The sequence below is a fragment of the Aedes albopictus genome, chromosome 2, assembly GCF_035046485.1.
Source record: "Aedes albopictus strain Foshan chromosome 2, AalbF5, whole genome shotgun sequence".
NCBI lineage: Eukaryota > Metazoa > Arthropoda > Insecta > Diptera > Culicidae > Aedes > Aedes albopictus.
In genome coordinates this window covers 307,174,621-307,192,729 of record NC_085137.1, presented here as the reverse complement: position 1 = coordinate 307,192,729, position 18,109 = coordinate 307,174,621, and the positions used below count along the sequence as shown (strand labels likewise).

Genomic DNA, 18,109 nt, shown 5'->3' with positions numbered 1-18,109 from the left:
AAACACTTCCACTATCGTTGTCACCATAGTGCCGGCTATGGTGAGAACGATAGTGGAAGTGTTTTGCCATTTTCCATCAGCAGTTTTCCTGCTGATCCCACCGCATATAGATTTTGGCTGGTCTCGTTGCAGAACGAGGAATTTTTATCCATCGCCTATGCTATGTTTCCGGTGTTGGGAATACGGCCATACAGGTAAGCGCTGCACACAGCCTTTCCTTGTGTGTGTGGAAAATGTAGTAAAGTTCATCCCGAGGACAACATTGCCCGCGCCGCTGAAACCCCAGAAGATGCCAACACCATTGCTGACCCATCCAAAGATCGCCCATCATGCACCAACGCTCAATTTTGCAAGATTTTCCAGGTAGATGACCACGCAGTCTCAAGCCGTAAATGTCTCGCGTATCTGAGAGAAGTTAAAATTCAACACATCCGAGTGGACATGGGAATATCTTATCCCCAAGCCCGACGAGAGTTCGAGAGTCGACACGGCACCAACAATAACAATCTGTCTTATGCGGGGGTCGTTAATTCCAGCAAGGATTTAGAAGTTGAAAATCTGGTGGCCACGGTCAAACAGTTACAAGCTGACGCAAAATTGAAAGACCAACGCATCGCAGAAATGGAGAAAAGTCTACAAAACCGTACACGGTCAGAAAATTCACTCATTTTGGAGCTAAAGTGGGACAACTCAAAATTGAGTAAATTTTTTTTCCAGCGATAGCGCTGGCCCAAGTGCGAAAATCTCATCAGTTTAAACTGTATAATATTCTTGCTGATGTGAAGAATATTATACGGCTTAAACTGTTTGAATTTTTGCACTTGGGCCAGCGCTATCGCTGGAAATGCAATTTACTCATTTTTTGAGCTGTCCCAGTTTAGCTCAGTTTTGTGTGAATCTTACTCATTTTAGAGTAACATTTTCTTAGCGTGTAGTGCCGGTGATCGGATAGACACGGTCCAAAAGCATGGAACCATTGAAGAACTCGTCCGTAAAGTTTCTGAATTCTCAGCAACGGTCCTGAGACTAGAGAAAGCCCTGGCAACGAAAAATGCTTACTTACCTTACCGGTCAGGTTAAGGCCGGGGTGGCCTCTGCTGTACATAGTAGCCGCCTCCATTCCACTCGGTCCATGGCTGTTTGTCTCCAGTTCCGCACTCTGCGTAGGGTCCGCAGATCGTCCTCCACTAAAAATGCAGCGATTGCAAAACTACGATCACGAAAACCCAGCTTTGAAATCCAAGACAGTACCTCCTTGGTGTTCATACCGGAGACACCAGCTACCCCCATTTCTTCAAACAGCTACACCAACACAGTGCCTACCCAACAAGTAATCGACTCGATAGTGACAGACCCATGTACGGAATGGTTTACTGCGAAGCACCAAAGTAAGGTAAACTCCACTGGAAGTGGAAGGGATAGAAGGAAAAAGCAGGAAGAAGACTATCATGACGATGCAGCATCCGACGAAAGTATGAGTACCGCTCGCTCTGGAGCATCTGGAGACAGTGTGACCTCAGCTAACACCCGTTCAGCAATCACGACAAAACGAAACCACCCCAAAGTTGGCAATAGCAGTGACTCTCAAACCCTCTCTCCTAAGGCCAAGCGAAAACCCAGCAGTCGCAAGACTCGCGGAAGAAGTACAAGAAAGTAAACCCTATATAGCTGTTCAGTCCTCCTCATTAACATTCGACAACTAGTACAGTAATCAGCAACCTTACCATCTTCGATCCCAACATTAGAAATGAAAATATCAAGAACAAGGAGTCGACTGAACAATCAAGCAGAACTCCAGCTAACAATACGATGAAAGAAAAAAAGTTACAACAAAACGGATTATAAGAACCCTCCGAAAAGATATCCAACCAGGAATCACTATAAACCAACTCGATTCATGCCAAATAACCCAACACCGCCACCTGATACACCCTGCCACTTCCCGCCACTTGGCCCAGAAGCAACGAACTGTAATCTGTACGATCAGCTTCATAAAACGCACTACGGAATCACTGCCATCATAAAGCCAGGCCCGTCGGGTCTCACCAGGAAATCTAATCACCTGAAACCTTGTTCAGCAGAAGTTGAAGAGCCTACCATAGGCAGCCATCCACCAGCACACACCGCTTCTCCATCCTTGGACTTCAACACGGGACCCGTCGTTTCAACCCCGCCTACCGTGGATCGTATATCAGGTTTGCCCATTTACAACCATGTAAGTTATTTTTCTCCTTTTTCTGTAACGAGCGACGGACAGCTTCCGCATATTGACGATTTTTCAACAAACCCTACTAACGAATATAATCTAACCTCATCTCCTCCACCCCGGTCCGTAGTGCACACGCCTATGTCGACCACATGTAGGACAAGACTAGAAACAAGGGCAAACAGACAGGTGTTTGCTTTGCAGTGGAATTTAAATAAATGGTTTCATTAATAATCTTCCTGATCTTGAACAGTTAGTACGAGACGAACTACCTGCACTAATAGCTCTCCAAGAACTTCATGAAGTCACCCCCATAACAATGAACAATACACTAGGTAAAAAGTACAAATGGACCTCTAGGATCGGATCGAATATCTACCATTCAGTGGCACTCGGGATTGCGGCAGAGCTCCCTCACTCAGTAATTCAGCTAGACACTTATCTTCCCATCGTTGCCATCCGTTTGTCTTGGCCGTTCCCGATTTCAATACCTTCTTTCTATATACCAAATGGAAAAGTACCAGACTTGCGTAATCAAATGACAGAAGTAATCAAAAAATTACCAGGTCCAATTATTCTACTCGGTGACTGCAATGGACACCACCAATTGTGGGGCAGCCCCAGGAACAACTACCGTGGATCGATATTGGCTGAGCTAGCAAATGAAAATGGACTCACCATCTTAAATGATGGGTCGACAACATTCTCTAGAGGACAAGCTGAGTCCGCAATTGATATATTATTAGTCTCTGCGAATATAGTACCACGTTTTCTCTAGAAAGCAGGTACGGACCCTCGTGGAAGCGATCATGTTCCCATAACCCTAGACCTCAACGACAGTTCACCAGACATCGCGGCGTCCTTGCTGGCTCTTTGCCCAAGCGGATTGGACAGGATTTCAAACCAGCATCGAAAGCGCTCTAGACCAAGGGCGTAGCCAGCTTTTCGGTCAGGGGGGGGGGGGGGGCGGTGCAAGCACCCTTAGTAAAAATGTACCTAGTAGCTTTTATAACTAAACGCAACACGATAAAATTGAATATAATAACATTATATTCTAAAAGCTTTATTTAACCCTTAACCCTGTTATATTTTGTACAATACGTTAATAAAAACTCGCCTGATCTACACAAATCAACGTGGTGCTGATAGCGATGGCCAATTTCTGGAAGATTAAGGATTTTTATTTACTCGGGCAATATTTTGCTCTGATTTTTTTTGTCAATGTCTACAAAACATTCATCAGAAATTATAGCTAAACTCTTTTGGAAATTACGAACTCTTTTGAGGATAAACCTAGAATTTCCTGGTTCCTGTATGCTTCCATTTATCTTCCAATACTGTTTGCTGGAGCAATTGTTCCGTCTTCGACCTAACGCACTGGCCAATCGCGACCGAAACTACCGTTCTCAAGACGATCTATTCCCGATTCGCGCCTCTGGGGAGGGATTTCCACGGCCCAGAGTGAATAGTACGATTATATCACTGGCAATTAGTCCCGCACCGACGAGAGGTTTCTTCCACCACACTAAAGAACACTGGAGATTACTGGGTAGAACAAAATCGATTTAATGTGGATACGAATGATGCTTGCGTGTGGACTATTCGCGCACTGTGAGTAGACTGACTAACTAATGATTCTATCGATTCTCCTATCTCCGGGCTGCCGGAGATAGGTTGAGTGTTCTGCTATCTAACTATCTCGTTGTCTGGATGCTGTGAGAATGAGAGACCCGCTCGCGGTCCTCAGTTAGGCTGATATCCGTTGCAGAGTGGTTTGAATAGGTCTAATGAGTACAAATTCTACAATATTTTACATACCGGCCGCCTTGGAATACGCGGTATTACAAAGAGCTACACAGAACTTCATCTACTAACTACAAAACTAACGGGTACAATCTATACATGGTAATATGATCTACATAAGGAATAAACGTTATGGAAGGCAGCGTTCGGTTGAGTTTCCAGCAACTCCAGGTTGCTAGCGAGACTTCATTCTCGTCGCCAGCGGAGTATTCTTCGGTTGCACGGACGGTGCACCGTTGTGGATCGAATCCGTCTACGATGTCGGATTACAGAACGCATGATCGACCTTTAGATCGGCCGCATCGAGATCGCCAGGTCCGGACGGGTGGAATTGGATCGGTGACATCGGACGGCTACGGCTACGCGCGCCGGCGCAGCGACGTGGACAGAATAGACGACTGGAAAAGATGAGAAGCGATTTTTTACAAGTCAAGAACAAACTTAAATCGACTTCCCTGTCGCGGAGGCTTCCGCGCCTCCGCGAGCGCTCCTGCGCCGATGACGATGGGTTCGCCTGGTTGAACGTGGTTTCGAGAGCTGTGTGGCATGGCTTCCTCCTAAATTGCCCCAGACTGACGATTGCGCTGGTAGAAGATCGGTTGGATATCGAGCAAACATAGACACAACATGTGCCTGATTCCGCGGCGTGGACAGCGCTGAACACGGAACCGTTCCGGGAATCTCCGGAGAGGGGGTTTCTGAGCTTCTAGTTTGGCAGATCTGTCATCTGGGCAATCCAAAAGGTCGAGGAAGTGACGTGAGACTAACGATGACATCTTTCGTGGGTGGCTTCGCTGAACGGCCTCCGGGCCGTTGGAGAGGGTGGCTACGTATACAAAACATTCCTTAAGCTTTTTGAAAATCTATTAAACACAAACACTTAACTGGTGTGCGGGAGCCGGTTGGCCCCCGCAGGCGCCCCTGCACCTCCGGTGGAGGAGACCTAGTTCTCCTCAGACGTTGGTAATTGATCGTTATCGCTGATGGGCAGGATGCATATCTTAGAGATAGCACGTACGACATTCCCATCCTTAGTCCGGACAGTAACGACCCTGATGTTTCCATCCACGCCTGGATGGATCTGCGTCACCCTTCCGAGAAGCCATTTGAGAGGAGGAAGGTTATCCTCCTTGATCAGCACCATTGTGCCAACGAACAGGTTGTTCCTCTGACGGGTCCACTTTGTCCTGTTGTGCAGATCGGACAAGTACTGCATGGACCATCTGGACCACACACGCTGAACGAAATCTTCTGTCTTCTGCCACCTGGAGAGTCTGTTCTCCGGAACGTCTTGCAGCCACGGTTCCGCCACGGCCGTCAAAGGACGTTGAATGAGAAAGTGGCCTGGAGTCAACACATCAAGGTCACTCGGATCGTTGCTGATCTGTGTAAGCGGTCTGGAGTTCAGACACGCCTCGATTTGTGTCAGAACTGTGTTCAGTTCTTCGGGAGTAACCGTTCGCAGCCCTATCGTCTTCTTCAGGTGTTGCTTCATGGATTTCACTGCCGCCTCCCACAAACCGCCGAAGTTTGGGGATTTGGCAGGGATGAATTTGAAGTCTATCCCAACATCCGCAGCTCCAGCAGTGATTGCTTGCTGAGATTGTTGGCCTCTGAACAGAGCGGCAAGTTCGTCCAACTGCCGCCTTGCTCCAACGAAGTTGGAGCCGTTATCGCACGTAATAAGGGCTGGTTTCCCACGTCTGGCCACGAACCGTTTCAGTGCGGCCAGGAAACCTTGGGTGGTAAGGTCAGCAACCATCTCAATATGGACCGCCTTAGTTACCAAGCAAACAAAGATTGCGGCGTAGTGCTTGACGCTGATTCGCTTTCTATTAGGGTAGTTGATCAAGAAGGGCCCACAATAGTCAACGCCCACCCGAAGAAATGGTGGCGCTGGGGTAACCCGTTCCGCAGGAAGATCGGCCATCAACTGGTCATGGACTGTCGGCTTATTCCGGAAGCAGGTAATGCATCCATGCACAATCGTCCTAGCGAGACTGCGCGCACTAAGTGGCCAGAAACGTTCACGGACACTGGCTACCAGCAGTTGTGGTCCAGCGTGAAGGTGTTCAAAGTGGAAACGACGCATTATCATGAACGTTAGCGGATGATTCTTATCCAACAACATAGGATGCTTCCGGTCCGTCGAAACTGGAGCATTTTCCAGCCGGCCGCCAACTCGGAGTACGCCTTCCCCCAGCCGTGGATGGAGAGTGTTGATTCGAGAAGTTGGCTTGACTTCTCCCTTTCTTTCGAGATCGGCGATTTCTTGAGCGAAGCACTCCTTCTGTGACAGCTTCACTAGGTGCAGTAGGGCATCCTCCCGTTCTGCAAGTGAAACCGAGCCGTACCTCCTGGGAGTCGATCCACGTGCCAGCAGAGCGTTGTGTTTGAAGCGCAGCAACATAGCGACTAGTTTTTCTAACCGGTGCAATGTGGAACGTAAACCGAAGATTTCACTCGGCGGAGAAATTGCTGCTACTGAAGCTACTGCGGAACCTTCCTCCAAGTGCGAACGATCGAGTTCCTCCAGTACTACTTCGTGTGTTTCCGGCCAGCAGTCCTTCTGTTGTCGCAGCCAGCTCGGACCTTCCCACCATAGCGAGTTCTGCTGTAGATCTGCAGGCGAAACACCGCGCGATAGGCCATCCGCGGGATTGTCATTGCCCGCAACATGTCGCCACGTTCCGCACTTCGTCAGGTGCTGCACCTCTGAGATCCTGTTCGCCACGAACATTTGGTATCGCGACGGGTTTGATGACAGCCAGTATCTTACAATCATAGAATCGGTGTGGAAATACGACTGAGTGGACACTGGAATACTTGCTGAAGTTTTCTCATACAGGTGAGCTAGAAGTACAGCGGAAGACAACTCTAACCGTGGAATTGTGAGCTGTTTCCTCTTCTTTTCCATCTCTGCAAGCGGTGCGACTCGTGATTTTGCTACTAGCAAGTTGGATGTGATTGTCCCATCGATGTGTGTGCATCGGACGTATATGCATGCTCCATAGGCCTTCATAGATGCATCACAAAATCCGTGGAGTTCCACCGAGAGGCAATCCTTCCGAAAAGAAATCCATCTCGGAATCTGTAGATTTTCGAGCCTCGACAGGCTGGTGCGAAACTCGAGCCATTGTCCTTGAAGTTCGTCTTGTAGAGGTTCATCCCAGGAAACCTTCTGTTTCCAGAGCATCTGCACGAATATTTTGGCAGAGATGGTCACGACTCCGATTAGCCCCATGGGATCGAAGATTCTTGCTAGGTCATAAATGACCGAACGTTTGCAGATCATCGAAGATGTCCACTCCGGAACCTTGAAGCGGAATACATCTGTCCTGGGCTCCCATATTAGCCCAAGAGTTTTAATGGTTGCGCTTGAGTCGTCGAGCTCGAACGAGCTGCGGTCGTCCTTGAGCTCCGTGGGTATTTCCTCCAGAACAGCTGGACAGTTGCTGCTCCACTTTCGCAGGTTGAATCCTCCGCCTTTCAGCAGCTGCTGCATGTCGCTGCACAGCTTGACTCCATCTTCAACACTGTCAACTCCAGTCATCATGTCGTCAACATAAAAATCTTTGCTGAGAATTCTTGCTGCTTCAGGGTATTTGTGTCCATCCAGTTCTGCGAGTCGCTTAAGGCATTTCGTGGCCAAATACGGTGCTGATGCCGTCCCGTACGTTACGGTGTTCAACTGGAATAATCGGATTTCCTCGTTCCGATTATCTCGCCAGAAGATCTTTTGCAGTTTGCGATCCGTCCACTGTTGTAGTACCATGCGGTACATTTTTTCGACGTCTGCTACGATGGCAATCCGATGGAATCGGAAGCGAAGGATGATCGTTATGATATCATCCTGAACCGTCGGCCCCACCATCAACGCATTATTGAGGGAGACTCCGGTCGACGTAGCACATGATGCGTCAAACACCACCCGCAGCTTTGTGGTTGTGCTGTCGGATTTGATGACGCAGTGATGCGGAATAAAGTACTGCGGCAGCGCAGCATCTTCTTCATCCGCGACAACCTCCTCCATGTGGCCCATGCGGAGATATTCGTGAATAAACTCGCTGTACATCTGTTTGAGATGTACATTCTGGTCTAGCCGACGTTCTAGCGACAAGAAGCGGCGCATCGCCGTGGATCTTGAATCCCCAAGTTGACGAATCAGGTATTCCTTCTTGGGAAGTGTTACAATGAACCGCCCACTTTCATCCCGCACCGTTGTGCGGTCGAAGAGTTTTTCGCAGGCGTATTCCTCTAGTGACAGTACACTATTCGTTTTGCACGACTCCAGTTCCCAGAATCGCGTGAGCAGATCGTCCAGTTTTTCGGTGCATACATTGGCAACGTGCGGCCTAAGCACGTCCGACTCGGTAGGAAGATTTCCGCATACAATCCAGCCAAGGTTCGTGTTTTGTACGACTGGTCCATCCTCTCCGAGCTTGAATTTCTCCTTGAGAAGCAGGTCGAAGAACAATCCTGCTCCTATGATCACATCCACGCTACCGGGCTCCGTGAAATGCGGATCGGCGAGTGCGATGTCCTCCGGAAGTTGCGGACTGGTGGAATCAATCTTCCGGATGGGAAGGTTAAGCGTAACTTGTGGTAGAACGTAGAATACATCTTCCCCAGTGAACGACGAAATACGAGATCGAACACGGGCGGAAATTGACTGTTTGCACCTTTTAGCGGCTTGACCGATACCACTAATCGAAAGTGCCTCACGAGAGCGCTTGAATTTCAAACGCTGCGATGCTCGTTCAGAAATGAAACACAGCTGAGAGCCGCTGTCTAGCGATGCTCTAGCTTGCATGGTGTTTCCAAAAGGGTCTTCAAGGATCACGATCGCAGTTGCTAGTAGAACCGATCGTGACACCTTGGCTTCTTGAGCGGTAAGTACGACATTAGGAGTGTCTGGTGTACGAGGTGTTAGCATGTTTGGACTGGCGATAGGAATTGGGTTTTTGGGTGATTGGTTTGAGGATTGCTGAGGAGTGGATTGTGTTGGCTTTCTGTGTTGTGAGATTGAACTTGTCTGACTCGATTGTGGGTTCTGTGTTGACTGTTGCGAGCGCTTGTTCGATTGCGGTGTTTGTTGCTCACTAGTGCTGTTGATGTGCAGCAATGAATGATGCCGTTGACCGCAAACACGACAGGCGCCTCGGGAACAGACCTTTGAAGTGTGACCGCGACCGAGACAGTTGAAGCACAATTCGTTGACCTTCACAGCATTCCTCCGTTCGTCGACTCTCATTTCCTTGAACCGCTTGCACTGCACAATGGTCCGAATCCACGTTTTAGCAGGAAAAAAATCCGTATCTCTGTTTTCGTTAATTTTAGGCGTTTGGTGTCTTCAGAGAAGTTGTTCGCATTTGTTTGCTGCATCTTTTCCAAAAAATGTTGATTAGGGTGGTCCTCGTCTTAACTCATATCTGGAATAGAAGTTTTTAATTTTAAGTCATGCGCGTTCGAGTTCTTCAGAAAAGTTGTAGGCAATGCTATTTCGAGCAACTTTGCCGAATACGCCGTTTATCTAGCTCTTAATTTGAACATAGTAGGTCAACTTTAAGTTTTGACTTAGGGTGAGCCACCCAAAAACGGTTTTTTCGCAATAACTGTTTTATTTGATTTTTTTCGAAGATGTGAGCTTCGGAGCATTTGAAGAGCAAGTAATGAAGCATATTTGTTCTGAACATTGCATGTTGCTAGGTCTTGTCATTCAAATGTTATGGGCAATTTTGACTTAAAAACAACGATGTCTTAAAATGCTTATATCTCATGGAGCTGGTAAAATAAAAAAAGTTCTTTAAGCGGCATTTGGAAGGTCACATATAAAGCCAAATTTGGAGCAAAAATTACGAGAACGTTATTTTTTAAATTGGAATAAATCGACTCCAAAAATCGCCTTAAAAATCGAAAAACTACATAAAACTCATACAATTTTAAAGATAGAGCTAAACTGTCTTTGGAAAAAATGTAGGTTTTTACCATACCTAAAAGTTTCCCATACACGACTTTTTTGTAAAACGTGAAACAAAAGCTTGAAATTGATATTTTGATTCTTAGGGGTACATGCTATGTTTTTCTACGAAATCAGAACGATTATAATCTTAAAAAACAAATTATCAATTTCAAGCTTTTGTTTCACGTTTTACAAAAAAGTCGTGTATGGGAAACTTTTAGGTATGGTAAAAACCTACATTTTTTCCAAAGACATTTTAGCTCTATCTTTAAAATTGTATGAGTTTTATGTAGTTTTTCGATTTTTAAGGCGATTTTTGGAGTCGATTTATTCCAATTTAAAAAATAACGTTCTCGTAATTTTTGCTCCAAATTTGGATTTATATGTGACCTTCCAAATGCCGCTTAAAGAACTTTTTTTATTTTACCAGCTCCATGAGATATAAGCATTTTAAGACATCGTTGTTTTTAAGTCAAAATTGCCCATAACATTTGAATGACAAGACCTAGCAACATGCAATGTTCAGAACAAATATGCGTCATTACTTGCTCTTCAAATGCTTCGAAGCTCACATCTTCGAAAAAAATCAAATAAAACAGTTATTGCGAAAAAACCGTTTTTGAGTGGCTCACCCTAAGTCAAAACTTAAAATTGACCTACTATGTTCAAATTAGGAGCTAGATAAACGGCGTATTCGGCAAAGTTGCTCGAAATAGCATTGCCTACAACTTTTCTGAAGAACTCGAACGCGCATGACTTAAAATTAAAAAGTTCTATTCCAGATATGAGTTAAGACGAGGACCACCCTAATCAACATTTTTTGGAAAAGATGCAGCAAACAAATGCGAACAACTTCTCTGAAGACACCCAACGCCTAAAATTAACGAAAACAGAGATACGGATTTTTTTCCTGCTAAAACGTGGATTCGGACCATTGTGTGGTACGTCCAATGTTGCCCATCACTGCAGAATGGACATGACTGTTGCTGAACCGAATAACTGCTACTGAACTTCGAGGGTTTTTTCGGCTCCTTTGGTGGTTCTGTTTCACCAGAAATAGAACGCAAAACTGTCCTGTGGTTCAACAGGAATTTCAACATGTCATCATACTTGGGAACATCTGTGGAGCGATGTTGCGTTTCCCACAGCCGCTGCGTTGTGGGATCGAGTTTGCTGGCCAGCATGTGTGCCAGAAGTGTATTCCAATCTTGAGTATTCTCGCCGAGCTTCGTCAGCATATGAAGATGCTTCTCAAACTCGCCGATGACGTGATTCAGCGCTTCGAAGGACTCCTTCTTCATCGGGTTGACTGCGAACAGGGCATCTATGTGGGATTTCACCAGGAGCTTCTTGTTTGCGTAACGTGACTCCAGTGAGCGCCACGCTATGGAGTAGTTGTCCGCCGTGAGGTCAATTGACGCAATCTGCTGCAGCGCCTCTCCCGCCAACGAAGTTCGGAGGTATGTGAAACGATCGATATCGGTCAAGTGTGGATTGTCGACAATTAGGGTTTTGAATGTGTCCCTAAAAGTGACCCATTCCATGAGCGATCCTCGAAACGTCGGAATCTTCAGCTCGGGCAGCTTCACACGCATAGGAGAAGCCGCCGTCGGTGGGTTGTTCGTTGGGCCCGGATCCAGTTGACTGCTTGAACCGGGGCCGTGCATAAATGCTTCTAATGCCTGTTTCAGTCGGAAGTATTGTTGAATGAACGCCTTCAGAATCTTGGAACTTTGTTCGCTACGTTGCTTTGCTCTGGCCGCCATGGCCTGCTCGCGAACCGCTGGTGGAACCTCTTTCATCTCTTCATCGTCGGTGTCGCATTCTTCGAGAAGTATTTCGATGTCAGCGCGCACATCGCAGAACGAATCGTAGACCTCGTCCAGCTTCTTCAGTCTTGCTGGAACTGAGCCTCGATCACGTGCCTCCTGGAACTGGTTCACGAACTGCTCAATGGATTCCACCATATCCCGCAGTTGGCGCTCCTTCTTCGTCAGCTTTCTCAGGTCGGTATTCCCCATCTTAATCACGTTCACACTTGCACTGCACAAAGTAACCCGACCGCGCCGCGATATCGAACGTTTCCGCGCTTGACAGAACCCACCGAGTGACAGAATATATGAGACAAATCAATCAAAAAGCCAACGGGCACAAAAATGCGCTCAACTCAGCGAACCAAATCAACCCCCCAGACCAAATAAAACGCAATAAAAACGATCGTTTATTTGATGGCTTTTCAAGCACATGCAACAGTTGCGGGCGTTCTACACACCACTTTCGACTATCTCCTTATAACTAGGTACTTAGCTGAGTGTTCGATGCGATGGTTTTCTCGATGAAGATCGCTACACAACCGCGCGTGGATCGATGTCGTTGATATGTGCTGAGCAGCCGAACCACGTGCTCACAGTCACCGCAGCACCAAGCAACAATGCAGTGGTCAGCAACAATACCGCCTTTCAAGGGCGATCGTACAATGGCGAAGGCCAAACCACGCCGCACAGAACAATCACCACTGTTTCACCGCACTATTGTTCGTCGCTTCGATCGAATCCGGCTCGAAGGACCATAAAATGTTCCGTCTTCGACCTAACGCACTGGCCAATCGCGACCGAAACTACCGTTCTCAAGACAATCTATTCCCGATTCGCGCCTCTGGGGAGGGATTTCCACGGCCCAGAGTGAATAGTACGATTATATCACTGGCAATTAGTCCCGCACCGACGAGAGGTTTCTTCCACCACACTAAAGAACACTGGAGATTACTGGGTAGAACAAAATCGATTTAATGTGGATACGAATGATGCTTGCGTGTGGACTATTCGCGCACTGTGAGTAGACTGACTAACTAATGATTCTATCGATTCTCCTATCTCCGGGCTGCCGGAGATAGGTTGAGTGTTCTGCTATCTAACTATCTCGTTGTCTGGATGCTGTGAGAATGAGAGACCCGCTCGCGGTCCTCAGTTAGGCTGATATCCGTTGCAGAGTGGTTTGAATAGGTCTAATGAGTACAAATTCTACAATATTTTACAGCAATTCCTCCAGATTTTTTTGAATTTTTGAATTTCAGAAGGAATTTCAACAAATAAACCTGTACGAATTCCTGGATAAATTATGGGAGGGATACCTAGTGAAATTGCTGAAGAGATCTCATGAGGAAATCCTAGATAAATTTCTGGAGGATTCCTTGGAGGAAATTCTGGATAAATTCCTGGAGGAATTCTGGACGGAATCCCTAGTAAAATTTCATAAGAAATTTCTTTAAAAATTCCTATATGAAATCTTAGAGAAATTTGTGAGGGAATCCTTGGTGGAATGCCTGTAGAAACTTCTGAGCAAATTCCTGGCCTAATTCCTGAAAGAATTCCTGGAGAATTTCCTTGAGCAATTTTTTGGGTGAATTCTTGGAATCCCAGGATAATTCTGGGAGAAATTCCTGAAGAAATTTCCAGAGGAACTCTGGGAGGAATTGCTGGAGAAATTTCTGGAAAAAATCCCTCTAGAAATTCCAGGAGGATTTCCTGAAAGAACCCTTGGAAGAATTTCTGGAGGATTCCCTGGTGGAATCTCTGGAAATATCCCTCGAAAAGATCGTGGAGAAATCCCTGAAGTAATTACTGGAGGAATCTCTGGAGGAATATCTGGAGGAATCCCTGAAAATTTTCTCAAAGTATTCCTGGAGAATTTCCTGAAAGAACCTCTGAAGAAATCCCAAGAGGATTTCCAGGAGAAATTCCTGGACGAATTGCTGGCATAATTCCTGAAGGTTGCCAGGAATATTCCGGAAGAAATACCTGGGGTACTTCCTGGAGGTATTCCGGAAGAAATTTCCTGGATAACATCCCGGAGGAATAAATGGAGGAGTTCCTAGTGGTATTCCTGTGGAAATTTCTGGAGGAATCTCTAGAGGAATTCTTGAAAGAAATACTGGATGAATATCTAGAGGAATCTCCAGAAGAATTCTGAGAGATTTCTGTTTATATTTCTGTTATTTTTCTATTTTTGAAAGAACCGGTTGAGGGATTCCTGGAGGAATTTCTAGTGGAATTGCAAGTGGAGTTCCTGGAGAAATTCTCGAAGGAATTCCTGAAGGAATACCAGGGGATTTCCTTGAAGAAATTTGTGAAGAAATCCCTGGAGGAGTTTCTGACGAAATCTCTAGAGGATTTCCTGGAAGAATCTTTGGAGAAACTTCTGGAAGATTTCCTGAGAATTTTCATGCAGAAATCTCTGGAAGAATCCCTTCAGGAGGGAAATTCCCTGGAGGAATATCTGGAGGAATCAGGAAGCAATTCCTGATAAAATCTCGAGAGAAATTCCTGGAGAAATACCTAGAGGAATTGCTGAGATAATTTCTGAAAGATGTCCAGGAGCAATTCCTGGGGTAGCTCCTGATGAAATTACTGGGGTTATTCCTGGAGAAATTCCTGGATAAAATCCTGGAGGAATACCTGGAGAAATTACTAGAGGTATTTCTTTGGGAATTTCTGGATGAATCTCTATTTCTATTCTATTATTTTTCTGTTTCTGAAATACTGGAGGAATTTCTAGCGGAATTTCTGGAGGAATTCTTGCATAAATCCTTGAAAGAATGCCTGAAGGAATCTCTGGAGGAATCCTAGAAGCAGTTTGTAAAGAAGTCCCTGGGGGGATCCCTGAAAAATTACTGATGGTATTCCTCCAGGAATTTCCTGGAAGAATTTATGAAGAAATCCCTAGAGGATTTCCAGGCAGAATCCTCTGGAGGATTTCCTGGAGGAAACCCTAAAATATTCCTGAGGGTATTCCTGGAGAATTTCCTGGAAGAATTTCTGAGAAAATCTCCAGAAGAATTTCTGGGAAAATTCCTGGAAAAAATGTTGACATAATTTCTGAAGGATGTCCAGGAGCAATTCCTGGGTCAATTCCTAGAGAAATTTCTGGAGGAATTCCCGATGAAATTATTGGGGTAATTCCTGAAGAATTTCCTGGAATAGTTCTTGGAGATATTCCTGGATAAAATCTTAGAGGAATTTCCGGAGGTTCTTTTTTGGCAATTGCTGGAATCCGTGAGGGAATCTCTGGAGGAATTCCTTCAACAACTTCTGGATGAATTTCTGGGGGAATCTATGGAGAAGCTCTGGGAGAAATTTCTGAAAAAAAAAATCCCCTGAGAAATTCTCGGAGGGATTTCAAGAGAAATCTCTGGAGGAATTCCTGGAGAAATCTCTGGAAAAATCCCTGAAAAAGTTCCCGTACGAGTTTTAGCGGAATTCCTAGAGAAATATCTGGAGGGAAACTGAAGGGAAAACTGAAAGATTTCTTGGTGGAATTTCTGGAAAAATTCCAGAAGGTATTCCTAGAAAAAAACCCTGGAAGAATTTCTGAAGTATCCCCTAATTTATGATAGTGTTACTTGATTGATTCCTGGTGTAATTCCTGGAGGAATCCCTGAAAAATTCTTGAAGGTATTCCTGGAGAATATTCTTGAAGAATTTCTGAAGAAATTCCTAGGGGATTTCCTGGAAGAATCCTTGGAGAAACTTCTGCAGGATTTCCTGGAGGAATCTTCAAAGAATCTTCCTGAAGAGATTCCATGGAAAAATCTCTGGAGGAATCCCTTAAGCAATTCCTGATGGAATCTCATGAGAAATACCTAGAGGTATTCTTTTGGGAATTTCTGGAGGAATCTCTAGAAGAATTTTTGGAAGAATTACTGGAGGAATTTCTAGAGGAATTCTGGGAAATTTCTATTTTTATGCTATTATTTTTCTATTTCTGAAAAAACCCTTGAGAAAACCCCGGAGGAATTTCTAGCGGAATTTCTAAGAAATCCTTGGAGGAATCCCAGAAGCAGTTTGTAAAGAAATTCCTGGGGGAATCCCTGAAAAAATGCTGATGGTATTCCTCCAGGAATTTCCTGGAAGAATTTATGAAGAAATCCCTAGAGGATTTCCAAAAATAATCTTCAGAGGAACTTCTGGGAGATTTCCTGGAGGAATCTTCAGAGGATTTCCTGGAGGAATCCCTGAAATATTCCTGAGGGTATTCCTGGAGAATTTCCTGGAAGAACGTCTGAAAAAAATTCCAGAAGAATTTCTGGAAAAAATCCTGGAGAAATTGTTGACATAACTTCTGAAGGACGTCCAGGAGCAATTCTTGGATCAATTCCTAGAGAAATTGCTGGAGGTATTCCTAAAGAAATTCTTGGGGTAATTCCTGTAGAATTTCCTGGAATAGTTCTTGGAGGAATTGCTGGAGGTTATCCTTTGGGAATTGCTGGCGGAATCCTTGAAGGAATTCTTGGAGGAATCTCTGTAGTAATTCCTTCAACATTTTGTGGATGAATTTCTGGGGGAATCTCTAGAGGAGCTCTGGGAGAAATTTCTGATAAAATCGCCTGAGAAATTCCCGGAGGAATTTCTGAAGAAATCCCTGGAAAAATCAATAGAAAAGTTCCTGGAGGAGATTTTAGTGAAAATCCTGGAGGAATGCCTGTAGCAATTCCTGGAGGGAATACTGGAAGATTTCTTGGCGGAATTTCTGGACATAATCAGAAGGTATTCCTAGAAAAAAAAAATCCAGGAAGAATTTCTGAAGGAATCCCTGAAGGATTTCCTGGAGTAATTCCTAGAGGAATTCCTGGAGTAATTCCTAGAGGAATTCCTGAGAAAAATCGTGGATGAATCTCTTAGGGAATTCGTATAGGAATACCAGAAATAATTCCTCAAGAAATCGCAGATGGAGTTCTTGAACAAATTCGGGAGGAATCCTTAAAAGAGTTTCTGAAGAAACTCCAGATGGAAACCCGGAAGAAATTTCAAGAGGAATTACTAAGGGAATCCCTAAGCAGTTCCTGGAGGAAGTACTGAATCAATTCCTAGAAAAGTTCCTTACAAATTAAATGAGGAATTGCTGGAGGAACCCTAAAAAGAGTTCGTGGGAGAATCTTTGGAGGATGTTTAAAATAAGTTGTTTCAGAAAGAATCACAGAAGGAAGTCCCGAGTTAAGTCCTGCAGAAATTCTTGGAGGAATCCCTGGGGGATATTCTAGAAGAATACCCGTAGAGATTAACGGAGAAATCTCTTGAAATACTCCTGGAGGAATCTCTATAAGAATTCCTAGAGGAATTTCTGGAGAAATATCTATACGCATTTCAATTCCCAGAGGATCCCTGGAATAATTCTTAGAGGAATCTCTGAAGAAATTCATTGAGTATTCCCATTAAAAATTTCTGAAGAAACTGCAGATGGAATCCTTGGAGAAATCCTGAAGGAATACTAATAAGAGTTCGTGGAAGAACGCCTTGGTGAATCCCTGTAGCAGTTCCTGAAGAAACCCCAGGAGAAATCCTGGGAAATTCCTAAATAGTTCCTGGAGAAAGTATTGGTGGAACCAGGATACGAAGGCTGCCGTCAAAAGTAGACGGAAAGCTCTGCGAGCGGCCAAACGTCTCCCTGCTGGACATCCCAAGCGAGAAGAGGCCTACCAGCTTTACCGTGAAAAACGTAATACTTGCCGACAAGCCATTAGAAATGCAAAAGAGCAGTCATGGTCAAGTTTTCTCGACGGAATAAATGATCAACAATCTTCTTCTGAACTATGGAGAAAAATCAATGCCATACAGGGCAAAAGGAGAGTCAATGGGATGGCTCTCAAAATCGGAAGTATCGTGCAGCACCCATATTCTGAACGGTTAAGGGAATCTCACAACAAACACTAAAATAAATGGAAGTTCTTGTTGCTAGAGATAATGCTTCACATTACCTTCAAGTGTGTTTGTTGTCTAGCTAAATGTATAAAATAAATTAAATCTCATAATAACTTCCAGTCTCTGATCTAGACATATTTTTGTTTGTGGACGACGTGTTCCTAATTATGGACACCATAAGAAGCCGTGGTCCTAATTCTGAACACATAGTGATACTTACTATGTACAAACACATTCTCTACGTTCGCAGTTCAGTCAAAAACGATATGTTTTGTAACGATTGGATAATAGAGGGGCTTAATAAAATTAACACCTCAATTCTCGATTCAATATATGCTTCATGAAAGGAAAATCTATTTTGCGTTAGCCGACTGTTCAGAATATGGAGCTGTCTATAATATGGTGCTCGCACGGTATCACCACACGGAATCCAGATATAGTAGC

General features: G+C 44.9%; 2 protein-coding genes across 2 annotated transcripts; both read right to left on the bottom strand.

Annotated features, from left to right (window-relative positions):
* Positions 1–4,952: 4,952 nt before the first annotated feature.
* Positions 4,953–9,263, bottom strand: LOC134286664 (uncharacterized). The gene has a single exon (XM_062848316.1). The coding sequence runs from the start codon at positions 9,261–9,263 to the stop codon at positions 4,953–4,955; it is 4,311 nt and encodes a 1,436-aa protein (XP_062704300.1).
* Positions 9,264–10,973: 1,710 nt separating this feature from the next.
* Positions 10,974–11,992, bottom strand: LOC134286663 (uncharacterized). The gene is made up of 2 exons (XM_062848315.1): positions 11,082–11,992; positions 10,974–11,013 (listed from the first exon to the last, which is right to left on the bottom strand). Exons 1-2 carry the CDS (start codon positions 11,990–11,992, stop codon positions 10,974–10,976), a joined length of 951 nt encoding a protein of 316 aa, XP_062704299.1.
* Between the last annotated feature and the right edge of the window lie 6,117 nt (positions 11,993–18,109).

Excerpts from the sequence above, each read along its gene's own strand:
- LOC134286663 (XM_062848315.1), bottom strand. The coding sequence starts at position 11,992 with ATGGGGAATACCGACCTGAGAAAGCTGACGAAGAAGGAGCGCCAACTG. Across the intron at positions 11,014-11,081 it reads CGCTCCACAGATGTTCCCAA|AACCACCAAAGGAGCCGAAA; the intron begins GTATGATGACAT and ends CTGGTGAAACAG.
- LOC134286664 (XM_062848316.1), bottom strand. The coding sequence starts at position 9,263 with ATGAGAGTCGACGAACGGAGGAATGCTGTGAAGGTCAACGAATTGTGC.